A 23,068-nucleotide genomic window follows, 5' to 3' on the forward strand; every position below is an offset into this window, starting at 1 on the left:
GCAGCACGTCCAATGACACATGGATCAGTATACCCAATAGAAGATGAATCAGTACATGAATCAGTATGTGGAATAACACACCCAACAACACAAGGACCAGTTCAGGGATCAGCTATGGAACAGCACACCCAACCTCACACCGGTCAGCGAAATGGCTAGCACTAAGACTAGCATGCATCTCATAAAATGGGAAATGTTTTCCTTGTAGTTTATGCTGACAGACAGCTCCCTGAAGACATGGCATCAAAACCAGCACAGTTACCCAGCTCACACCTAGAGCTGTCACCTGGCTGATGACAATGTCCCTTTCAATTAGCTGTGAATGTGGAGCCTTCCAGCAAGACACTCAGAGAGCTACATTTATGAACGAGCCCATTTTCTACTGTGTAATTGCTCCCTAATTACCCATTAGTTATCGGATTACCTCTTTAATCTGTTAGTCATGGGCGGAGGTTTCTGAAATGGCAGAGGGGCCATTGACATGTTAATAGCGAGCCCTAATTAAGCAATGTGTTATACATTTTGCCCTGAGAGGGGATTTGATGAAGGTCATAGATATTCATGAGCTCTGATTCGTAATAACAGTCTTATTTACTGCCAGGAGATGGAGCCGCAACTTGGCTGGTTCTTCTACAATACATCCAGCTTACAGGAGTCTGTTTTCTGGAGGGGTGACACGTTATACAGCATAACACAGGCTCCTGAGTGGCACGTCGTCTATGAAAAGACTGTGTTTCCAATCACAGAAGAAATCCACGACAAATAGATTCTACCATTTATTACACATATTACATTCTTAAATAAAAATGCTCCACAGAACGGTTCTTGCATAGATATCTTACTATACCAATTTAAAAAAGAATTATGAAACAGACCAGTAACAAAAATAAATTCTTCTTTTTCCTTAATAAAGAACATTACCATACTAACATCATATAATACAAATAATATTTTAAACACTTTGTACAGCAAATAAAAAAGGAGGGAAAGTGAGAAGGGGGTAGGTGAGGAGCTGAGAGCGGATGATGTGAGCTCAGGGGGCTCTGACCAGTAAGGGGCCGTGAATGGTGTTGGGAAGTCCAGCCTGGAAGCGGAATGGCTGGTTAAAGAGCCTGCAGTCGGAATGTGAGGGAGCTGCTGTGGGAGACGCTGCTGTTGGCCGTGAAACGAGGGCCACAGAGAAGCTGAGGAGATCGGCCGGATCTTCGGAGATGCTCCATCTGCGACGCGCAGCCAGGGTCAGCAAAAGATGGAGAAACGCTGGTGGGGAACCAACTTACTTAGGATGAGCAGGGCAGGTGGACGGGTGGAACCCGCTGCAGTGCACTGGGAACCCGGCCTAACGGACCATCCACCTCAGGGGCAACCGGAACCAAACAGCCGACAGCACTTTCAACTTAAACTCAGCCAATGGGTGCGCTGTTTGAATCTGGTCCCCGAAGCACGTGGGCCAACAGAGTCTCCATCGGGCTGAGAAGGTGTTCGCTGCCTTTCACACGCTGTGCTAGGATACGCTTGGTGTGTGTTGTATAATCGTGTTGCAATTCGCCGACTCAAAAAGACTCATCCAGACGCTTAAGGTGGATCTAACCAGCTTACATCATTGGCCTCTGCCCGGCGCTTGAGTGGGAATGTTAGGTGTGAAGCTGCCAAATGCCAGATGACATCAGGACCCTGAGACAAGAAGTGTTGGGCCTCTGGTCCTGCTTCGTAAGGTGCATCCTGCATGTAGACTCCGTGTCTGTGCTATTTTGCAACATTTTATCAGTTAAATGCTCAACACAAAATCCCCCCCCCCTCCACTGCCTGGTACCTTCAGGTCAAAGTGACCACTTTGTCTGTATGTCTGGTATGCTGAATGTTGCTGTCACTGTATCTTTCAAGAACCAGATACAATTCCAGCACGAACTTTGCAGCAAGTGGATTTGTTCCACTTATATTTACTGAAGAGGTCGCACAGAATGGTCAAACGTCACCTGTTCCTTCACTCTCCAATTACTATATGTTATGGCTCATTTTTGTGTAATGCATGAGTGTGCATTTTTCCTGGAGAGGTGATTCCAACCTTCGTACATCATCCCCAGACATGATGGGACAGGACACATAACAAACCTCCAAAAATAGGAGGGACATTTGTTTGTCTTAATATCTCTTTTGTAACTTGCCTTGGAAATAGACAAATCTATTTTCTCAGTAGGCTAACAGACTGTTTTGTGTGTGGTTGCTAGTGCCTTGTTTTGTACAATTTCTGTTGGTTTAAAGCCTTCCCTTCTATCCATAACCACATTCACTTGAATCATTTCTGTCCCTTTGGAGGAAACTGTGCAGGAATGTGGTTACCAGTCACAGATGTTCCTGGATGGAGGGAGACCACAATTATGTGGCCACGCTCACAAAATGATTGTGGTGTCGCAAGTTGCACAAGGACAGGAATTGCTTTGACAAACAGGTAAATTGGATGGGATTTCCCAATCAGCATTTAACTACTCTGCAAAAAGATATCCCCAAGGTCAGAGCTACATTCCCCCTTCAGCAACCTCATGCTACTCATCATAACTCAGACTGGCATCGTTGGGCAGTAGAGACTGGGAACAGATACTGACTGACATGTACAGCTTGGAGGGTTAGGATGACAGTGTCGGCACAAGCTACCAAGCTACATAAATAAGCAGAGGGAAGGTGATCTGAAAGAGGAGACTGTTCCTCTGTTTGGCAGTCAAAGGTAAAGTCCAAGTACAATGAACAACAAGGCCAACAGCATCAAGGAGCTCACTGTTCTGACCAGGTGGCCAGGACATATGTCACTACAGTCTCACTGCAATGCCACCACAAGACCATAGTGATGCAGAAGCATTACCACAGCGACCATCACCACATCTGGGCACAGACACACAGACACAGGCTTGCACGCCATCCCGCACTAGCAGTGCCACAATGGCAACTCCATTGTATGTAAACATAGAAAATATACCCCACTTCCCAATAAAAATTTGGCATAAGTTCTTAGTGTTGAAGAAAACAATCCTATTAGTAGAAAAACAGACAGTTGAAATAGGTATGTACGTGGCAAGTCGTGGAGAAAGGATGTCGGTCTGCTTGTGGTGGGCACACAGGGGGCAGTGGTGCCATGTGAAAGACCCCTGACCCTGGCACCACATGCTGGCAGGTACGTGCTACAGGTTTTTGGTATTGGCCAGGCTGGGTGGCACTGCTCCCTGAAGGCTGTACAGGATTGTCCAGGAGGATCGGTTACATCCAGCATGGGTTGCCCTCTCTGCAAAGGTCCATGCAGTCAGAAGGACAGCAGAGAGTGTGATGACCACGAGGATACCACAGCATGGTCATGACCACAAGAAGGATACCAAAGCATGGTGAAGACCATGAGAAGGATACCAGAGCATGGTCACAACCACAAGAAGGATACCAGAGCATGGTGAAGACCATGAGAAGGATAGCAGAGCATGGTCACAGCCACAAGAAGGATACCAGACCATGGTGAAGACCACAAAAAAGACAGCAGAGCATGGTGAAGACCACAGAAAGGATATTAGAGCATGGTGAAGACCACATGACAGACAGAAAAGCATGGTAATGACCATCAGCAGGATACCAGAGCATGGTAATGACCACAAAAAGGATAGCAGAGCATGGTAAAGCCCACAAGAAGGATAGAAGAGCATAATGAAGACTATGAGGAGGATGGCACAGCATGTTGTTGACCATGAGAAGGATAGCAGAGCATGGTGATGACCAAAAGGAGGATGGCAAAACATGGTAAAGACGGCAAGAAGGCCAGCATGGTGAAGACCACAAGGAGAATAGCACGGCATGGTGATGATCATGAGAAGGATAGCAAAGCATAGTGATGACCATGAGATAACAGAGCATGGTGATGACCATGACAATCATGGCAAAGCATGGTGATGACCACAAGGAGGAAAGAAGAGTATGGTGATGACCACAAGATAGCAGAGTATGGTGATGATAATGGACTCATAATAATGCCATTAGAATTAACTGGAAACATGCTTTGTGTTACAGTGAAAAAGGAGAAAAGGTGGTAATGTGCTCATTTCTAATTCCAAAGTCACAGTCCCAAGTAATATAACAAAAACCCTAAAATTCTACTGTGAAAGTTCTGGGACAGGAAAAGTATGTAGCAATCTGTACGTGAGTTCACCATGCAGTGTTTTGCTTTGAATTGTGTGTGTGTACTTAACCCCTAACACCTCCATGCACGTCCAGCATGGAAATTGTCCTGTCTGTATATGTGACCAGTTTTCTTTTTTTTTGTATTTTTGGGTTTTTCATGAGTCTTCATCTTCCTGTTTGAAAAATGCACAGGCAACATTGAAACTGTTAACAGTTTTGAAACTTGCATTGCCCTGCTGGCCAAGCGGGGGGTGCTATAGTTCCCGAAGGCATGGATAAGCACCTTGTTCAAAGACAAACGTTCGAGTCACTGGTGCCAGCCTGCATCACACCTTCGTCTAACTCTCCAGTGGGGATTTTGGCTATGGTACCTGTCCAAAGTTTGCTTTGTAGACAACTGTTTTGACAAAAATTCAAGAACAGAAAATGAAAAACAGAACTTGCTTTCATTTTGTGCCAGAAACCATGAAGCCGTTCCTCAAAGTTTCCTTTCATCTCCTCTGTTTTTCTTGCAGAGTTTATATTTTCCTCCATATGTGGACATTCTGCCTTCCGGAAAGAGAGCAAACAATTAAATGTGTATTAAGACATAATTACCTAAAATTACGAATAAAAGACATGAGAGCTGCTTTGTTAAAAGGTGAGAATGTGCTTCTGTGCCGATCTTGGGTCTGCCGGGTGGGTAACACGCCTGACGGTGAGAGAGCAGGGGTCCTGCCCTTTAAACACTCCCCCTCATCGGCTTCAGTGCCCCAAGGCTTCTGCTGCCACGCTTCTCCATGTAGATGTTAAGTCTAGTGGCCTTTTTTGTGGTTGAGATAACTGCAGTTTTTAGACTGTGAAAATGACCCATGAGAGTTGGAAAACAGAAGGGGAAAAAAAAATCACAAAAGAATTATCCTAAGACCTTAACCGAAACCTCAAGAGTCCCGCCACTTCCGTGAGCTGACATTCAACGTCTGCAAATGTTCTTTCTGCTTTTCTTTTTCCAAAGTCTCTCTGGGTTTTATGTAATGGAAAAAAACAGTAAATGGGGAATAACTTGGATCAGCAAAATTGCTTGGCAGTGTCTGACTCCCAGCTCCAGCCAGGTAAGGCATGGCTAATCTGCTGACGAAAGGGAGATGGTTGGGCTGTGTGCATATGTTAAAGGCGAGCCCGTTAGCTGTCACTCCGTCACGCTGCCCTCTGCCGCCTCGGCGCATTCTGGACGGCCCTCCGACGTCCCCCCGAGATGGTCTTCGTCGGGTGTCCTCCCTGAACGGAGCGCCGACGCTCCCCACTCTGCTCGTCGTCTCTCTCTCGCTCTCTCACGCTCACACACACAAACATCCGCGCGCGCTGATTCAGACGTGCCGCTTCATGTGCAGGGCCAGGTGGTCTGACCTGGAAAAACACCTGCAGATAAAAGGACAGACGGAGTCAGAGGCATGTTGGGGGCGGGGCTTGCATCTCCATAACCACTGTGGGGTATTCTGGGTAGGAGTGTCCGCCATGCCAATAATCCATTACGCACCGTATAAGGGAGTGTTAACCACAAGGGAAATGCTATGCAATAAACAGTCAATGCTGCCACAGGCAACACTGTCTGCTTTGGAAGTGCAGGGTACAGAGGTTTTCTCATATTAACAGAGTGCCGCCTCATAAATGAATAATGAATTAGATGCGCCGAATGCTTCTTCAGCACCTGAAACTCTGCAGCCCATTCAGCTAGAGCCCTTGCATACAAGTAAACATTTATGGAGAAAGGAAAGTGAATAGGGCTTTAGCACAGTAACCAGCGTGAAAGTTCCCAAGGGTGTCTGAAGGGACTCTGGCTCCCTAATCAGGAGTCAGTGTCGAACTATTTCAGATCTTCCGCTGACACTAGAAGGAAAGCTCCACACGTAGGTGTCCACAAGGGCTGCGGTACTAGGTCTGTATGCGTAATAATATAAATTTAAATTTTAATGAACAAGACCAAAGGAAAACAAAATGTGGGGGGAAAAATGATAAATGGTTTTTGAAAATTAAATTTGCCCCCGGCTACATCTATTATTAACTGGTGTGAACCGAAATGGAAACACTCTGAAGTCTGAATCACGCCGAGACACAATAGACATTTTTCCGGGGGGGGGGTAGGGGGGTGCGGGAGGCTGCAGCTTGGAGCGAGAAGAGAGCGACCCGCAGGCCTCCCCGACTCACACTCCACATCCTCCGCCCTCGAAATCTCCGCTCGTGACCCTTGTAGATGAAAGCAGGCCAAGTGCAGGTCGCCGCCGAGCACGTCTCGGTAAATTAGCATCACCCTGCCCCCCACGCGCCCCCCCCCCCCGAGATGGGAGCTGGCGTGTGGGTGTACGAGGTGCGCTTCCCTTCCTGAGTCGGCCAGCATGGGTAGAGCAGTGAGGTCAAACTCGGTGGGGTCTCCCCGCCCGCCCGCTCGCCGGAAACCTGGCACCTGCAGCCCTGGCTCTGGGACGGGGGGGTGAGGCTTGATCTGACTGTATTAATCACAGCTCTTTTACACGGGTGGTGGCATGTGCGTATGCTGGCCATTTTGACACCTTATGTGTCCCCCACGCTTCCCCAAAGGACTCCCGCCACACTGGCTCTCATTGTCATGTTAAAAGTCATTGCTAGATGGACCAAGCGGCAGAGACGTCCGTTTGTCTGAGGGTGTTAAACTAATGAGAACAGAAGGCACCGTTAGCGAAGGGGGTCCTGACAAGGGCAAGACGGGCATCCTCCCCACATCCATCCCTGCCGAAAGCAGCACCATCGATCCCCACAGACGCAGCACGGTACGACGCGGTTGTTCACTGAATGCGCGTTGCTCATGATCATCTCGCTTCTCCAAGCTGTGCTAAAATCATCCCCACAGAAGGGAGAAGTGTGTGGCTCAGCAGGTTAAGAAGGTTACGGGTTCGAATCTCGGATCAGGCAGACTGATGCCGCCGTCGGGTCCCTGAGTAACGCCCTTAACCCCCCAGCTCCAGGGTGATGAATGCTATGACCCCCAAACTTACTCTCACCCTCACACCTGTGTATGTGTCTATGCGTCAAGGAGACCAAGACGGGGTACGCAGAAAGACTACTTCCCCACGGGTAAAGTAACACTATTATCTTCTATAATATCCTGGTGGATGACATGAACGAGGAAGGACTGGGGAGTGAAATGATGTTGACTGGGAGGCTGAAGAGCAGTAGCTGTGTGTAATATGGTGTGTCAGCGATGACAGAACCCGTAAAGCATGCTACCTGTTTATATGTGCATTCGTGTTTCCTGAGGACAGGAGTGTAGGTAAACAGAAGCAGGTGATCGCGCAGAGGAGCGTATGTACAGGAGACTGTTGGCGCATCTCACCTGTCACAGTGGTTGCACTTGAAGGGCTTGGCGCCGGTGTGTTTGCGGTAATGCCGCGTCAGCTCGTCACTGCGGGCGAAGCGCCACTCGCAGCCTTCCCACGAGCATTTGTACGGCTTCTCACCTGCAAGAGTAACACGGCAACATCAGCTTACCTGGGCCCCGCCGAACACGCCCACAGAAACAACGGCCAATCGGCACTCAGTTCTAGGGAATCCCATTCCCCAATCAACGGTCAGCCCCAAGAAGACCAGCTATGTCTAGAGACTGGACCCAATCAACACTCAGCTCTAACAGCACCCCCCGCCCCCCCAGTACCACTGACATCTAAACCTCAGGAAATATTCATGGGTGTTTTAACTAGCGGTTGTATTCGTGGTTGGAGCCTGGTAGGAGTGTCTGTGCACTGGAGTAGCTCTTCCTGGTTAACAGCCTGTGCGGCACTGGGGGAGGGGGGGGCTGATCTGAGATGGGAGGAGGGGTTGGGAATAATTAAGCTTCCAAATGATGCTTATTGGGGGTATTAGTACATGAATTGTCAGCCAGCTGCTCCTGTCTCTGCTCATTGCTGTAGCCACTCATCTTTGTAACAGGCCCAAAAGTCCATAGAGTGAAACACAGGCCAGTGGGCCGAATTCAGGCAGCGGTAAGTGACACCATCCCCCCCCCCCCCCCCCCATCAATGGAACATGAAAAAATGCTCTAAGTAGGTGGTGGTAATCAGGGTCAGGTCATTTTTATGGGGCTGTAAACAAGAAAATCAAAGAGCTCTTACTTCACAATCTTCTGCCTGCTCCTTAAATAGATGCCTAAAAGGCCAATAAGCTTTCTTGTTGTGTATTAATAAAAATAACCTCAAGCTTGTAAAAGTGCCCCCAGCAGATTGCCCCCCCCCCCCCTTTCCATCAGAGGCTTCCCGCTATTGGGTGATGGATGCAGGTGTGAGACAGGATTGACACCCCCCCCCCCCTCCACCCCCCAACAAACATAACACGCCTCCTCCCCCAACCCAACGGCCAAACGGCAACCAGGCAGGCTTGGACCTGCTGCCATGGCAACAGCAAAGCCAACCAGTTAAATCCTGGTTAGGCCAGAATGCATAATGCAGTTGCCTAGCGACTAGGGCAATAGAGGGAGAGAGGAACCTGAGAAAGCAGTGAGCTCGGCTGAATCCAGCACCCACGGACAGTCTGGACCACCAGCCAATTACGGCTTTTCAGTTCCTGAGTGTGATACGGTTGCCTGGCAACCCAAATCGACAGAGTCTGAGTCTGGCGGATGGTGGATTTCACACTAAAGCAGTGGTGCAGACTTAGACTGGTACAAAAGTAACAAATCATCAGCCAATTACTGACTCTCTCCTGGTGCTGATGTTGTCTCCTAGCAACACCCCCCACCTCACAGGTGCCTTGGAACCAATTAATTACATTTCCTCAGTCAGCTGGAGATAGTGAAGCTAATATGGTCTCTGAGGTTGTTAAATCTGCAGGGTAAAAGCCAGTCATGGACCATTATTTTTCCTGAAGCATCACATTTCTTGAGTCAAAGTACATCTTTTACTAGTTAAAAGTCTCTTTATACTGTTTCTTATCTGCTTAAAAGGCTCCTTTCAGAAATTCAGCTGAAGCTGCATCACTTCCGCTTGGGCCATTTAATTCTCTGCTAATCTTACTGTGTCAATAATTTATGAAAATATCCAAAAAGAGGATTAAGCTAATTACATCTCTGAGCCAGTCTTTTAATGAACAAAGGGGACGCTCACAACATTGTTTTGGGTCTTAATGAACAAGCGAGAGCTCACTGCACTGTGCCTTTTAATGAACAAACAGGAGCTTGCTGCACTGCACTGCACTGCACTGCACTGCGTCTTTGAACGAACCAACGGGAACTCAATGCACATCCTTATTTCACTCCTCTCTAATCAAGCAACCGGTGACCTTCCATGGCTAAGCCCACCTTGGAATTAGATTTGCTCTCCTGACCACTAACTTCCCCTCTGCCGAGGTTTAGCATTAGCATGTTGCACGCCGGTGAGCAGCGGTACTGTAGACAGAATCTTAGAACGGCCAGGCAATGGATGTTTCCAAATACCAAAAACGCAGAGATTGTATTTGTGGCCTTGGTAAGAGCAGTTGTTCTAACTTGCCTCCCAAGAACTTTAGGGCGCAATGAATCATGGGATTGATCTTGCTTGGCAAGGATGCAACCAATGTATCCTTGATATTTGGGGAGGGGCAAGAACAACATGCAGGCATTTTTACCCTCCCCTGTGTCTGTTCTAAGTACTGGATCTGGTCTTTGGCAATGGAAGGCGACATAAAACACAGATACGGTGAAGTACGCATACTGGAAAACACCCAGTGTTAACCGTCTCGGGCACAACAGGTAAGGCCACGTTTTGAGAGGTAATCACTGCCCTGCACAGCTAGTGGAGCATTGCATTCTGGGATCTCTCACCTGTGTGAGTCCTCTGGTGGGCCTTCAGGTGGGAACTCTTGGTATACACCTTCCTGCAGCCATTAAACTGACAGCGATGGACTCTCTTCTTGCTCTCTGGTAGATCGCCTCCCCCTGGCAGGACCCCTGGTCCATCCTGTTCGCCCTCATCGCTCAGCACGCCGTGGCCCGTGAGTGAAGGCAGCGCCCGGGCTGCTACCAGCCTGGCCCCCGCCAGCCCCACCCGCTTGGCCACCAGCTTAAGCGTCAGTGTCCCCTCAGAGGCGGATACGGTGGGTGTCACCGCGGGCAGTGGTGGTGGTTTAATCTGGTGGTGGCCCAGTTCCGGTGACGAAGGCGGCGTGAGAGATGTTACCGCACTCAGCTGGGCGGCGTTGACCCCGCTGGGGGGGGGTTGTGGCACGGGCTGTGTCTGCGTGCCGGACCGCTCGGCCGGACCGGGCACCAGCGGATCCGACAGCTCATCTTCACTGTCCCCCTTCAGGAAGGCCGGCGTGAGAAGGCCCTCCAGACCCTCATCGAAGAGCTCAGACAGACGCTTGGGCTCCGTCTGCAGGTACCGCTCCAGCTCCAGGCACGTCTGCGGCAAAAAGACAGACCTGAGTTCAGCCCAAAATATCCATTTTCAACAAGCTCAGTATAACCCAACACACAGTATTCTAACACACCAAAGTGAAAACCAGCATGTCATCCAAACTAAAGTCAGCAACAAGCCTTGGCAGAAAACAGGTCCCATTTACTAGTCTTCAATCATAAGTCCCTGTCACATCTAAGAGAACCAACCTGTCTGGTTTGGACCAACCTGTCAAGAATCTGGAAAGTTGTAGCATGCTAACCGTAACCCTAATCCTAATCCTCAAACTCATAATCCAGTTTAGCATAACGTTTCCACACCAGTCATTTCCCAGGGATTTCAGCTTGAAGACCAAACTGGTTAAGACTGAGTGCATGGGTCCAAAAGACCTGCTACAGCAGTGATTCATGGCAGTTGCCTCGATGCATGAATCGTCCTGGACAGAGATAGACATTTCAGGTCCAGAAAGTAAAACTCCAGACCAAGATTTTGTTTCAACCAACCAGTTGAGCATAAAGACTCACAGTCACTCAGTACTCAGCTGGTTGGTCGAAACAAAATCTTGGTCTGAACTTTTACTTTCTGGACCTGAAATATCCACCTCTGGTGCTGGAACTTCTGACCATGGTACCCAGAGAAGCAGGACAAAAACAGCCTCGCGGTTTGTTTCATTCAGACAGAAAGAAGGCAGTTTATTTACAAAACCTTCCTTGTAAGACTATTTCTTTTATGACTTTTCCATGCCACTCCTAGGTAATAAACAGGATTTAAAGCAAATGACTCAAGGGGCTGAAAATACAAGTAAGAAAGCGAATACAAAATGATGGATTCCTTCCTGTAATAAAATAACAGGGTTTTCAAGGTGGAGATCCATTTAAAATGATCAGTTTGGCTCTTTTATCCATTTTCATAAGCTCTAACTAGCCTTATATTGATAAACAGGTATTAAAACCAGAAAGCGCACATTGCATTTTTAGGTTCTGTCAATCTGACAAATAAACATAACACTATTTTGCAAAAAAAAAATGAAATGCTCTCCTTTTAAAGAGGACAGAGCTTTCCCAATCTGAAAGCTCATCTGCATATAGACATAAATCAGTGATTTTCTGGGGCAGCTATTAAAAATGAACTTGAGTGATAAGCACATCTTTATTAAATTGCACAGTCTATTATAAAATTAGCATCTGCATTCAGGCACAGCTTTGCCCGCCTCATTTTTTTTGTATAAAGTGTCAACACTCGCTTTCATTTAATCTTTCTGTATATCTGTGTGTCCAGCCAAGCACACAGATATTTTCCCCTAAATTATATCAGTTGGTGAAGCAAATCGTGTTCCCACCAAACAGCAATTAATTACACTGCAATGCTATTTCCCAGTCAAACTGCACATAATTTACGGTCTGTGTTTAACTGTAGTTTATGATTATAGTTGACTACTGCATTAACTGATTATAAAAAAATACATGCCCCTCTATTGGCAAGAAGCAGGCAAAGCAGGATAACATGCTGAAGAGCCTGAGCTATCGCTATGAGCACAGAATGGCACTGTCTGAAAGGCTAGTATAGACCCACATAGATTCCAGTGCAGGCCCACGTGGAGTCCAGTGCAGGCCCACATGAAGTCCAGTGTAGGCCCACATGAAGTCCAGTGCAGGCCCACATGAAGTCCAGTGTAGTCCCACATGAAGTCCAGTCCAGACGTTCGGGGCCCAGACTATGCAAGTTTGCATGCAGGTCTTTGCTCAACACCTCTGAGGAGTGGTATGGAGCCCCATGGGTTAGAACTACAACATCCACAATGGGAATGTTGCCTGGTTCAAATCCCAGGACCGGCAGACTGATGCTGCCGTTGGGCCCCTAAGCAAGGCCCCTAACCCCCCCCCCAACTCCTGGGGTGCTGGGGGGGGGGGCTGACTGCACACTGGGACCCCAGGCTTCACTCTAACCTGCATATGCATCTCTGTGTCTGAAGGCGTGCAAGATGGGAGAAGCGAAAAGACAATTTCCCCCGCAGATAAATAAAGCATCGCTATTCTGTTTTATTCTGCCATCAAAGCACTACAGTCCAGGACTGGCCGGTCTGCTTCCACCCCCTGGCCGGTTAGTGCCTAGCTGAGAAAGGTAAGCAATGAGGTAAACAAGAGCAAGGCAGCTGTTTGCTAAGCCTGCGAGGATAATGAGCGCTATGCTGCTGAGCTGGACCGTCTCTGTGCTAGAGAGTAAAGTCAGCAGCTCCTGTAAACCGGTGCACTGCGATCCCCACCAGCATCTTACCAAAGAATCGCTCATTCTTTCTAAACAAGCAAGTTCTGATGAAAGTGCTCCAGCCGTTTGAATCGGCACCTCGACGCAAAAGTGATGTCTCTCTCATTTCCCTGCACACCGTGCATCGATGAGTAATTAGCCACTCAAATGACCCGATGAAGAGAGACTCTTTATTCAGCTAATTTGCTGATGTTGAAGACAGAGAGAGAGAGAGAGAGAAAGAGGTAAGTACATATTACATTATGGGGACCGAATGTTTCCACAATGTGATAGAAACCGGGTGTTTTGACATTGTGGGGACCACAAGGGGAAACTCAATTTTATGAAAATCTAAAAAACTGAAAAGGCAAAAGTCTTGTATTTTATTTGGTTACTTATGGTTAAGGGCTGGGTAGGGGTTAAGATTGTCATTGTTGGGATTAGGGTTTTTCCCATAGAAATGAATGGATGATACCCACAAAGATATGAACACAAGCTTGTGTGTGTGTGCATGCTAAACATGCAGTGTACACAGTAACCCTTGCCCTGGCTGTGGAGAGCTCACACTTAGCTGCACAGTCAATGAATGCTGCAGGAAACAACAGCTCTCATTCATTTCCAGAGTGACTTGCTAGTAGCATTTTAGCATGCAGCCTGAGGGATATTAGCATGTCTGCTGGGATGACAGTGGCTGGCAGCGTTTCCAAAACCCCGTGCCGCTTAGCTGGGGCCCAAGTTGAACAAACGGGATTTGTGCATTTGTGTCTGATGGCTTGAACAAGCTTTTGTTTAAGTCGAGAGTGTCTGTGGGCTGCGGGAACATGTGCGGACCTTGCTCCAACCCCGGGATTTCCAAAATTAACAGAAGAGCGTGACTCAGCCCTCTTACATGTAGAAATGTGCAGCCTTAAATAAAGACACCGGCCTATTAAAAGACATTTTACCTTTAAAATACTTTTTATATGCCTAATATATCACTTTATTTTTAGCGATGGCCTCAGGATCCTGGCTGAAATGGACCTGTGTTTGCAGGTGCTTTTCTGCTGGTAGCAGATGTGTACTGTCATATGACCTTGGTTCACTGTAGCTACCAAAGCAGAGTCACCACAGTTCATAGTATCCATGTGACACATAAGTTTACAAAGGGCTTTCGGGATTAAAATGAGTCCGTCCTGGGCCTTTCGTCACAAGGCAGACTTGTGGTTGAAACACACACACATGCACGCGGACACAAACTCATGACCAAACACGGTACATCTTTAGCTCCAGATCTAATCAAAACCTCAGAACCCTTCAGGAACGCCCAACGCCCCCATCCCTGTTGCTCAGTAATACATTTGTCACAAGCGGTAATTTACAGTTTTTCTCAATTGCTTTGGAGCATTTCTCAAATGACAATTAACTTTTGCAGAAGAACACATGCAATCCCCACAGCCTTAATGTCATTGCTGCACATCAGAACACCGTTTCTTATTGCTTCACACAAATTTCCAAACGTTGTAGTACATGTATGCAAATGGTTTTGTACATCATTTGGCACAATTTTCAGTTGCTTTAGTTTTGTTGCTCAAAATGGATTATGTAGTTCCCCATTCTAATAACTTTACACCCAAAGCTATATAAGTGAGCAATCGTTGTGTAGGGCACCACATGCAAAACTGTTCACCAAATTTTCAAAAATATATTCCTTAAATTGCAGTGATGCCCCATTGTTGCATTTATGGTTCCCATCGGACATGATTTGGTGCCATTTTGTTGTTCTTGTATTGATATTTTGCTATTTTTGTGTCATACAGTGCTGCCTGACTTACTATTGCTTGATTTTGTATTGGGTCTTGAGATCTGAAAAATGCATGCGAGTGATTTCTTTCAACAGTGAACATTACATGCTGGAATATGGAGCTTAGCAAAGATGAAACCGGTGTCTTTGACATGAATAAGTATGAGTTTGCTAAAGAATAACAATCGGTCAGTGAAAATGAGACAAAGTGGGAATGGAGTATTATTCAATATTTGGCAGCTCAGGAGCAGAATTACATTTACATTTTGACAATACAGTAGATCTAAGCATTTTGACTCATGGTTAAAACAATGCTGATTGTACTTTGGTGGCACTGCCTAATTCATTGGTGGAATTATTTGCTTTTGAGACATGAGTTAATAACCTTTGCTATATGCATGAATCGTTTTGAGAAGTGTCCTTACAGTCTTGAGAATATTAAGTATGTTTCATAAAATATGCCAAGGCTCATAGCCAAAACACGTCAGGTTGTGCTCCTCCGTGGCAGACCTCCCTGATCATTAGATCAGGTGCCTCCCCCCACCAAAATCAGGATACTTCTCGGGTAGGAAGGCTGAAATTTACTGCCTCTTGGGAACGAGCAGTAAAAACCCCCCAAATCCACTTGCTTGGCGCTCACGGCCACCTAAGCTGTCACAGCAGCTGGACTGCAGAAAAATTCCAGAGGACAGCGTTATACTAAACGAGACGGAACGCCTGTGGATGTCACTGCGCAGTTAGGGGAACACTGGCGGATCACCAGTGACTGGGAGACCCCAGTGACCCCGCCGAAAGCACCCTGGTGCCACAGCTACAAAACAAGAGCCAACGCACACCTCTCCCTGCCAGTGGCCATGTGACCTTCATCCTAACAATGAAACTGATATGTAAAATGTCACAGCCAATGCCAGTAGCTAAAACTAAGAGCTAATGTCTTAATTTTCTTATAAGAACATAAGAAATTTACAAACGAGAGGAGGCCATTCGGCCCATCAAGCTTGTTTAATTCCTTTTCAGTCTGATGTAGCATTTTCAGATCTGGTCCAATTTGACTAAAATCGGTAAATCTGGTTTTTTTCTGCAGGGTTTCTGTGATGTACCACAGAATGGTACAGTGATGTATCAAGCACCTGCCCCTCAAAAAGTCTGTAATGTATCTGTGGATCAGACCTGCTTCACAGAGTTTCTGTTACGTATCTGTAGATCAGACCTATTCCATAGCATTTCTGCAATGAATCTGTACATCAGACCGGTTCCACAGCGTTTCTGTTACGTATCTATAGATCAGGCCTATTCCATAGTATTTCTGCAATGAATCTGTACATCAGACCGGTTCCACAGAGTTTCTGTTATGTATCTGTAGATCGGATCTGTTCTATATGGTTGTATGTAGATCAGATCTGTCACACAGTTCTGGCAGAGAGTGGGCAACTTGCATTGTGAACAGAATTCCCTGTTTAATCCCACACATACACAGCTTTAATGGGCCGATAATGATTTTAACTTAGTAACTGCTTCCATGAATAGATAATTCAATACATATTAACTGCACAAGTTTAACAAATATTCACTCAGCAGTTCATTTTGGGTTTTGGGGGTTTGGTTAAGCAGGTGTAAACAGGCCTTCTGCGGTTGTCGGTGTGAGATAATACCTTTTGTTCACATTCAGTGAAACAACATGGGGATATTTAAATAAAGTAAGTCAATCCAAATAGCTTAAAGCAGTGTTTCCCAATCCGGTCCTCGGGGACAGACAGTCGGTCCATGTTTTTGCTCCCTCCGAGTTCCTTGCCAGACAGCCCACATTTTTTTGAGTAAAAACGTGGACCGTCTGTGGGTCCCTGAGGACCGGATTGGAAAACACTGGCTTAGAGTGATACACAGTGATGTGACTCCCAGAGCTGAAAGAAAAGAATAATCAGGCAGATAAAGTACTGATGTCACAGCGGAAAGGAACGAGCATCTCAGTGATGTACAGCCTTGTCATTCCAGGAGAGCAACAGACCATTTCACAGATAATGGCACAGCAATAGCCGAAGTGCCTTCCCATTTGCCACGTGTCGCCTTTGCGGCGTTCCCAGAGCGCCGGAGAAGGATCCAGCAAAAGCAGCACAGGGGACTCATGAAGCACCAGGATCTGCTTGCTGCTGAAGTGTTTCTGCAGTACAGTTTTACAATTAACTGGAATTATATACAAAAATAGAGAGTATCACTGAACACTTACATCAGGAATTTGTGCAATTTAAGAAACATGACTCAGCTCTCGCTATTACATCGTTGGGCTTCCGGCACTTTCAGCTAGGCAGTCGCAAATACGCCCTTTCCGGCAGATTCTCATTTCTTATTACCTCATAAGTTGTTCTGATTATGAACATTACCAACACTCAACAGTGGTTATAGCTTAAGCGCTTCTTGCACTGATCTTATGCCTCAGCCTGCCTGTTCCAGCAGCTCCCTGATCACATGACCTCCCCTCTCAGCCCATACTCTCACACCATTGGTCACATGCAGAACATTCAGTCGTTATGCTTCCACAGCACAGCAATCCAGCTAAACAAGGAACTGTAGTCTGAGGTCAGATACAGCAGTTTAGTAGACGCTTAAACTGACGTTTATATTTTAACCAGAAAAATAGGGCTCTGAGGTCATAAGACATTTATACTCCTGTAACCATGTTCAGAACTATGGGTTAGTGCTCTGTGAAGCTCTGATCGCACTGTGAAAAATTAGTAACTGGATCAATTGGCAACAGGTCCATGACTAAAGGCACTGCAGTGAGCAGATGTACGAAGCCTGGGTCCTCGTTTTCTCCTACTGTTTCATGGAGCATTGCGGGGATTGCCTTGTCAGAAATGCTGATAACTCTGGAGAGGACTAAATCATGAGGGGGGTGTCTGGGGGGGGGGGGGGCATGTCAAGCCCTCCCAGGGGGCTGAAAGAATATGGGCCTGCAACCTTCCTCCTGAGCTATTCTCTCACCAGGCGGCCATCTCTGCCGCAGACGTCCATGATGTCTGCTCCTGAACCTACCGGAGAGGTTTATAGGAGCATTTGTAGAGTGAGAGTACTAGCAGAGTTGGACATTACTGGGGCAGAAACAGAGTGGGGTATTAGCAGCAAAGGGGTATTAGTCGATTGGGGTAGAAGCAAAGCAGTATCAGCAGGCTGGGCTATTAGCGGCGTAGCTTACAAAACTCACTGCATAAGAGGCCCTTCTGCATCACAACAAACCCTGGTATACATGCATGTAGAGGTCAAGGGTCAAAAGAGGGGCAAGGTGTAGAAAAAGCCACAAGGTGCCCCGTTTAACTTTCCTCAACATGTGGAGCACACATGGGGGGCAATTCCAGCAGAACCCCTGCCCATGCATTCAGTTATACAGTACCTGCTGATTGCACATTGAAAGCCTGACATCTGTACCCTTGACCAGCGCATACTGATAACTGATTACTGAAGCAGGTTTGCGTCAGTCTGCTCCTCTGCACTGCAGCACATCCCAAACTGGAATCTGAACCAGCCGCCATTTTAGTTACTGGTCTTGGATCCTTTCCCACTTCAAAGGAGGAGCGAAGGTGTTGCGGTTTAGTGCAGGGTGACGCGAGTTCAGGCCGTAGCCCCTGCCTTCCTTTAACACCACTGAGGTTGGGTGTCAGTTTATCGGCATGCAAAGCTGCCCGGCAGGCATCAACTGCCAAGCGGGATAATCCAATCAGGACCTGGTGACTTTCACTCACCCGCACTCGGGCGGGAGAAGGGTCGTCTTGTCGATGAGGTAAAAAGGCTTTTAATGAGATTTGAAGCCGGCCACAGCCTATGCTGTACCAGTACCATTGGGCCACAAAGGGGGGGTTAATGTTCATTATTCCACACAATGAAGGGTAACATATAGCACCCCAGGCCAACCTGAGCAGACAATGGGAAGCAAGTCAGGGAGGTGGGCAGAGCTGGGGATTCGCACAAACAAGTATGGAGGAGACAAGGGCACAGGTCAGCTGGTAGAGAAAACAGAAGGCAGCATTTTGCAGCAGGAGAGCCCAAGCTGGCCATCTCCGTCGTCTGGCGTTCTGCAGACCATGGCTAAAGCCAGGCTGATGGTCTGTCTGACACGGTGGTCCTCAGCCAGTCCCACACAATGGAGCGCAAGGCTGTCGCCATGACGATCACTGTTTGTTAGGCAGCGTCACAGAGCATGCCCCAGCCGGCTGGCTACACGCATCCAGGCTCAATGGAGTATCACACACCACTGCATTCCACGTCCAGAATCTTAGGAAGCACCCCAATGCCGATCATGTGACCTTCACAACATCTGACATAAAGCAACGTTTGATTATTACACCTGAGATGCAGGTGAAAATACATCAAAGCAATATCACCCTGGATGTATAATTGAGGGGAAAAGCAGACAAAGGTGCTCCTGGTTACTATGTTCAAGTCTCCAACTTCGGATTCACTGTATATGAGTCCTGGTCCAAGACACCCTTTTTATTTTAGTCAGTAGTATCCCGCTCCTGAAGATGAGGGTAAACCCATCGGAAATTCCGACAAGAGAGAAGCTGCCCGCTGTTCCATGTCATACCTAGAGAGGGCATATACTGTATGTTTTGCCCTGTGCCTCTAGATCAGGGGTCTCAAACTCCAGTCCTGGGGGGCCGGAGCTCTGTGTAGCCACAAATGATTCAGCCCAAGAGCTGTGTGGTAATTAGCACAAGGAGTTGAATCAGGTGTGCTAAATGAGGGTGAACCAAAAACTGTGTAGGGCTCCGACCCCCAGGACTGGAGTTTGAGACCCCTGCTCTAGACACTACCACTGGTGAATAAACTTGCTGAGTTATATGAGTGGGACCATTAATGGGGATCTTTTTAATGACATAATCTACATGGAATGCAGGCGTCGTTTCCTAATTCACTCTTTAGTAACTCAAAAATAGTGTAAAGCATCCATGTTCCTCCCTGCATTTGCTCCAAAGTTCTTTCCTTCAGAGTGACAGCAGTAGCATGTCAAGGAAACAGATTCCTTATTCCCCAGTTCACTTGTCGGAATGTAACCGGAACCTTCCGAGGAACTCCTCCAGCACTGTGTTCAGCAAGGGGATCCCTGTTGGGGCAAAACCATGAGCTACAGTCCCAACGTCCTGAACCCTGAAAGCATCTTAAACAGAGGCTCTTTATTTTTGTCCTGTAGCTACATAAAATGCACTAGCTACGCATGTCAGCAAATTGCCATTGCAATTAAATCCAAATAAATCTCCTTCTCCTTACTCTGTCGTTTTCGATTATCTGAGCGGCCGACATGCTGAGTCGGCCCGGTTGTGATTCTGTAGATGCTGACGCTACTGCGGGAGTCCCTGTCTGTTCAGGTCTCCGGCAAGCTCTCCTTGTCATGTTTCAGAGAGAGCAGCAGGCTGGGAACAATGGTGAGCATCAACCAGAACCTGCCACAATGCTACTGCACTCCTGGCAGGTGGGTCTGGTTTCTGTCCCTGAGGCCCAGGAGGAAACAAAGAGAAACGTATGTCACAGCAGACACGAGGAAAAACTTCGCTTCTGCTTTCAGACAGCTTCCTAATTTTCTCCATTTGAGGGGAAGATTCATGCTGTTCATTTTTTTTCTCCTTACTGTCACAAGCTTGGACACAGGATACTTTTCAATATAAAACTAAAGCAAGAATAATAAAATGGTCGTATCAATTGCAGGGAGCAAAAAAAAAACACCATCAGCATAATCTTACAACAATATAATATCTCCTTTGGACTGTTTTTGAATGCATTTCTAGCTCATTTCAAGCGGGAAAAATCGAAATAGGACGTCGTGCACAGAACACATCTCTAGTTAAAAGTCACCGCAGCATTTACACTCACACATGCTGTGCTCATCTCTCTGAAAGTACATTCACTAAGTCATCTTTCAAACAATAAGGAGTGGCATTGTAGATGACTGGACTGGCAAAGATCTTACCAGACAGCCTTTAAAACACAAATGGGCTGCACATGAGGTAATGCGCCATATCGCAACCAGAGATAAAAGCAGGCCGTGATTCACCACCTCTGTGTGGTCCAAAAACACAATGAACAAACAATGACCTCATTGCTCTTTCCCCCAAATCAGCTGGCTCAGGCGATGAGGTCACCTAAGATTGTGGAGACCAGGAACCGGTTTGACCTCTATCTCACTCTAACATCTGCCAACTTCTCTGACCATTCACTGATGGCAGACGACACCTCCCCGAACCGAGCTTATGCAGGACAAGGAAGAAACCAAAGAAGACTTTGACAAGGAGTTGTTGAATGCTAAACGAAGACGTTACTCCCAAACTAGATGTGATATTCAGTGATGTACCATGTGTTGCAAGCAGCTGTCTCTTCATTTCAGCCTATTCCTCATTAGAGAAGCTCTACTAGAGAAAGATCTGGGTTTTGGGATTTTGGTGGAGCATGAGGTTGCCTGCTGTGAATGTGGGCAGCTGTGGCTGCGAACCCCTTCTGCTGTCGCACATGCTGAACCCCACATTGCTCTCAGCCTCTCCCTGACACCTGGAGCACGGCTGGAACGGCTGCAGCCATCATCTCGGCATTTCTCTCCGCACCCACAGGTTCCTCCCCAACTTCTGCTCCCACCCCGAGCCAACACCAGAAGGTAGACTAGAATCGTCCATATCCCAAACTGTATCTTTAGCCTTCGATTCCAGGATCTTTTCTGGCTGTGAGTTCTGGAATACTGGAATTAAAACAGTCGCAGGTGCTGGGAAGTTGGTGCTTTGGCAGACCGACAGGAATGACGAGTACTGCCTGGTTGGTGCCGGAAAACCCCTTTGGAAAACTACCCAGTCTTAGTTCCTGGTTCCGTAGCTCAGAGATTTGCTTTAGCTTAGAGTCCATAGGCAGGTTTCCCACATGCAGATTGATCCATTAAAGATCTGCAGCAAGAGGTGAAGAAAGACACTGTGCTTTGTTTCCACATCTACACTGACAAACAACCCCCATCTATAGCATGTGCTCCCCCAGTCCCACGGGCATTCCCAGCTAAATCCCAGACTGAAATAGCTCTCGACCCATATAGCTCTGTCTCACTGTAGCTTCCCTCTGCTGGCAGTGTCCATGTTCAGACCAGACCATCCCGATCAATGGTCATAAATAGACCACCGACTCCACAGTCGCCGTGTTTCAAGAGACAGAAGGAGAATCAGCACGAAACTCCAGAATTAAGTAAGTAAGCGCCTATTACTGTTTTCTGATGGTTAACGGAGATGGTGGATATTCTCAGCACCAGCGAAAGTGGTCTGTATTTGTAGGTTCGTTTTGGGTATGCAGTTACCAACGACATTGATTCTACACAGAAGTATAGATCAGCCTTAATGCCATTAACCCAGTGACTTCAAGGTCAAAGTCTGAATGATCAAGGGCAGGGAAAAGACCTGCCCATAAGATCAAAAGGCCCCGTTCCCCAGCCCTGAGGAAGTGTCATCCTCCATTTCCCAAACGAGATCATGTGAGGCGGGCTTCAGACATGGCACTAGGCTGGCACGCAGCCAGCTGCGCAGCAGCCAGCGCATGTAAATGTGGCACAGTTTGCATATGCGCCACCAGTGTGGGGACATGGATGAATGCAACCTTGTGGAGAAAGCTGAAGGGGGGGGGCATGGGCTGGACCTTGTCATCGGTCCAGCCACTTCATTACTGTGTCTCGTCCTGATAATCTATAGGCAACTCCGGGTGCCGCTGAGGGTGAATAATCGTACCCTGCCCAAAACCCAGGATCCTAACAACAGATTTTGCTCTGCCCATTGGTTACAAAATAACCCTCTTAAAGCTAAAGTTCTGCGAATTATAGAATGCGAGACGTGGGGTGCTAATCAAATCTACTCTAATTTAATTCTCACACAATTCCATTTTCCTCCACGCCGCTTAGGCCATGTGAGACAATAGTGTTTGTGATGTCATTTACAAGTCTAATGGCACATTATCACTGGCATACAAGAACCAGACCGTAGCCGACCCATACCGCAAAGAAAGACTAGTTATATTGCATTTATAGCTCATTTCGATTTTCCACTGCAGAGGGTCGGCTTGGTAAAGGCGTTGCCAGATTTGGAGAGCGAGGGTGACGTGAAACCAAAGAGACGAGTGTTTACTGTTCACACGGTGTACATCATGATTTATTATGTGCCAATTTCCACTTGCACGTCTGTGAGAATCACCGTGTTATGTCATCATCAAACGCTAACAAGATTAGCATTCGCTTGCGCAAATTTGCATTACGAATCCAATCCATTCCACAGTACTTTTTCATATAGGAGGTTGGAAATTTTCCAAGTTGAATTATCGGGAATGCATCAATATATTGCGATGTGAGATACTACTGATAACGAAAATTGTATAGATGCATATAGACATAGATCACTGGTTACTTCTTGCCTGTCCAATTGACCAATCATATGGTGGTGATGTAACCAGGTTTGGTTTAGTCACACTTTTGGCGCTGCTGTGCAGGGTCATGTCAATGCGGGTACGGGTCGGG

The 23,068-nt window shown here is 47.1% G+C and overlaps 1 protein-coding gene across 1 annotated transcript in view; it reads right to left on the reverse strand.

The window, feature by feature from the left end:
- Nucleotides 1–763: 763 nt before the first annotated feature.
- The window catches only part of LOC111852788 (Krueppel-like factor 7), a 28,505-nt gene continuing 6,200 nt past the window's right edge, over nt 764–23,068 (reverse strand). The window contains exons 2-4 of the mRNA XM_023829037.2: nt 9,956–10,535; nt 7,499–7,622; nt 764–5,550 (exon numbers count right to left, since the gene is read on the reverse strand). Coding sequence (XP_023684805.1) covers nt 5,499–5,550; nt 7,499–7,622; nt 9,956–10,535 — 756 coding nt within the window. The 3' untranslated portion in view covers nt 764–5,498. The remainder of the gene's footprint in view (nt 5,551–7,498; nt 7,623–9,955; nt 10,536–23,068) is intronic.

Source organism: Paramormyrops kingsleyae, chromosome 16 (genome assembly GCF_048594095.1).
Source record: "Paramormyrops kingsleyae isolate MSU_618 chromosome 16, PKINGS_0.4, whole genome shotgun sequence".
NCBI classification, from domain to species: domain Eukaryota; kingdom Metazoa; phylum Chordata; class Actinopteri; order Osteoglossiformes; family Mormyridae; genus Paramormyrops; species Paramormyrops kingsleyae.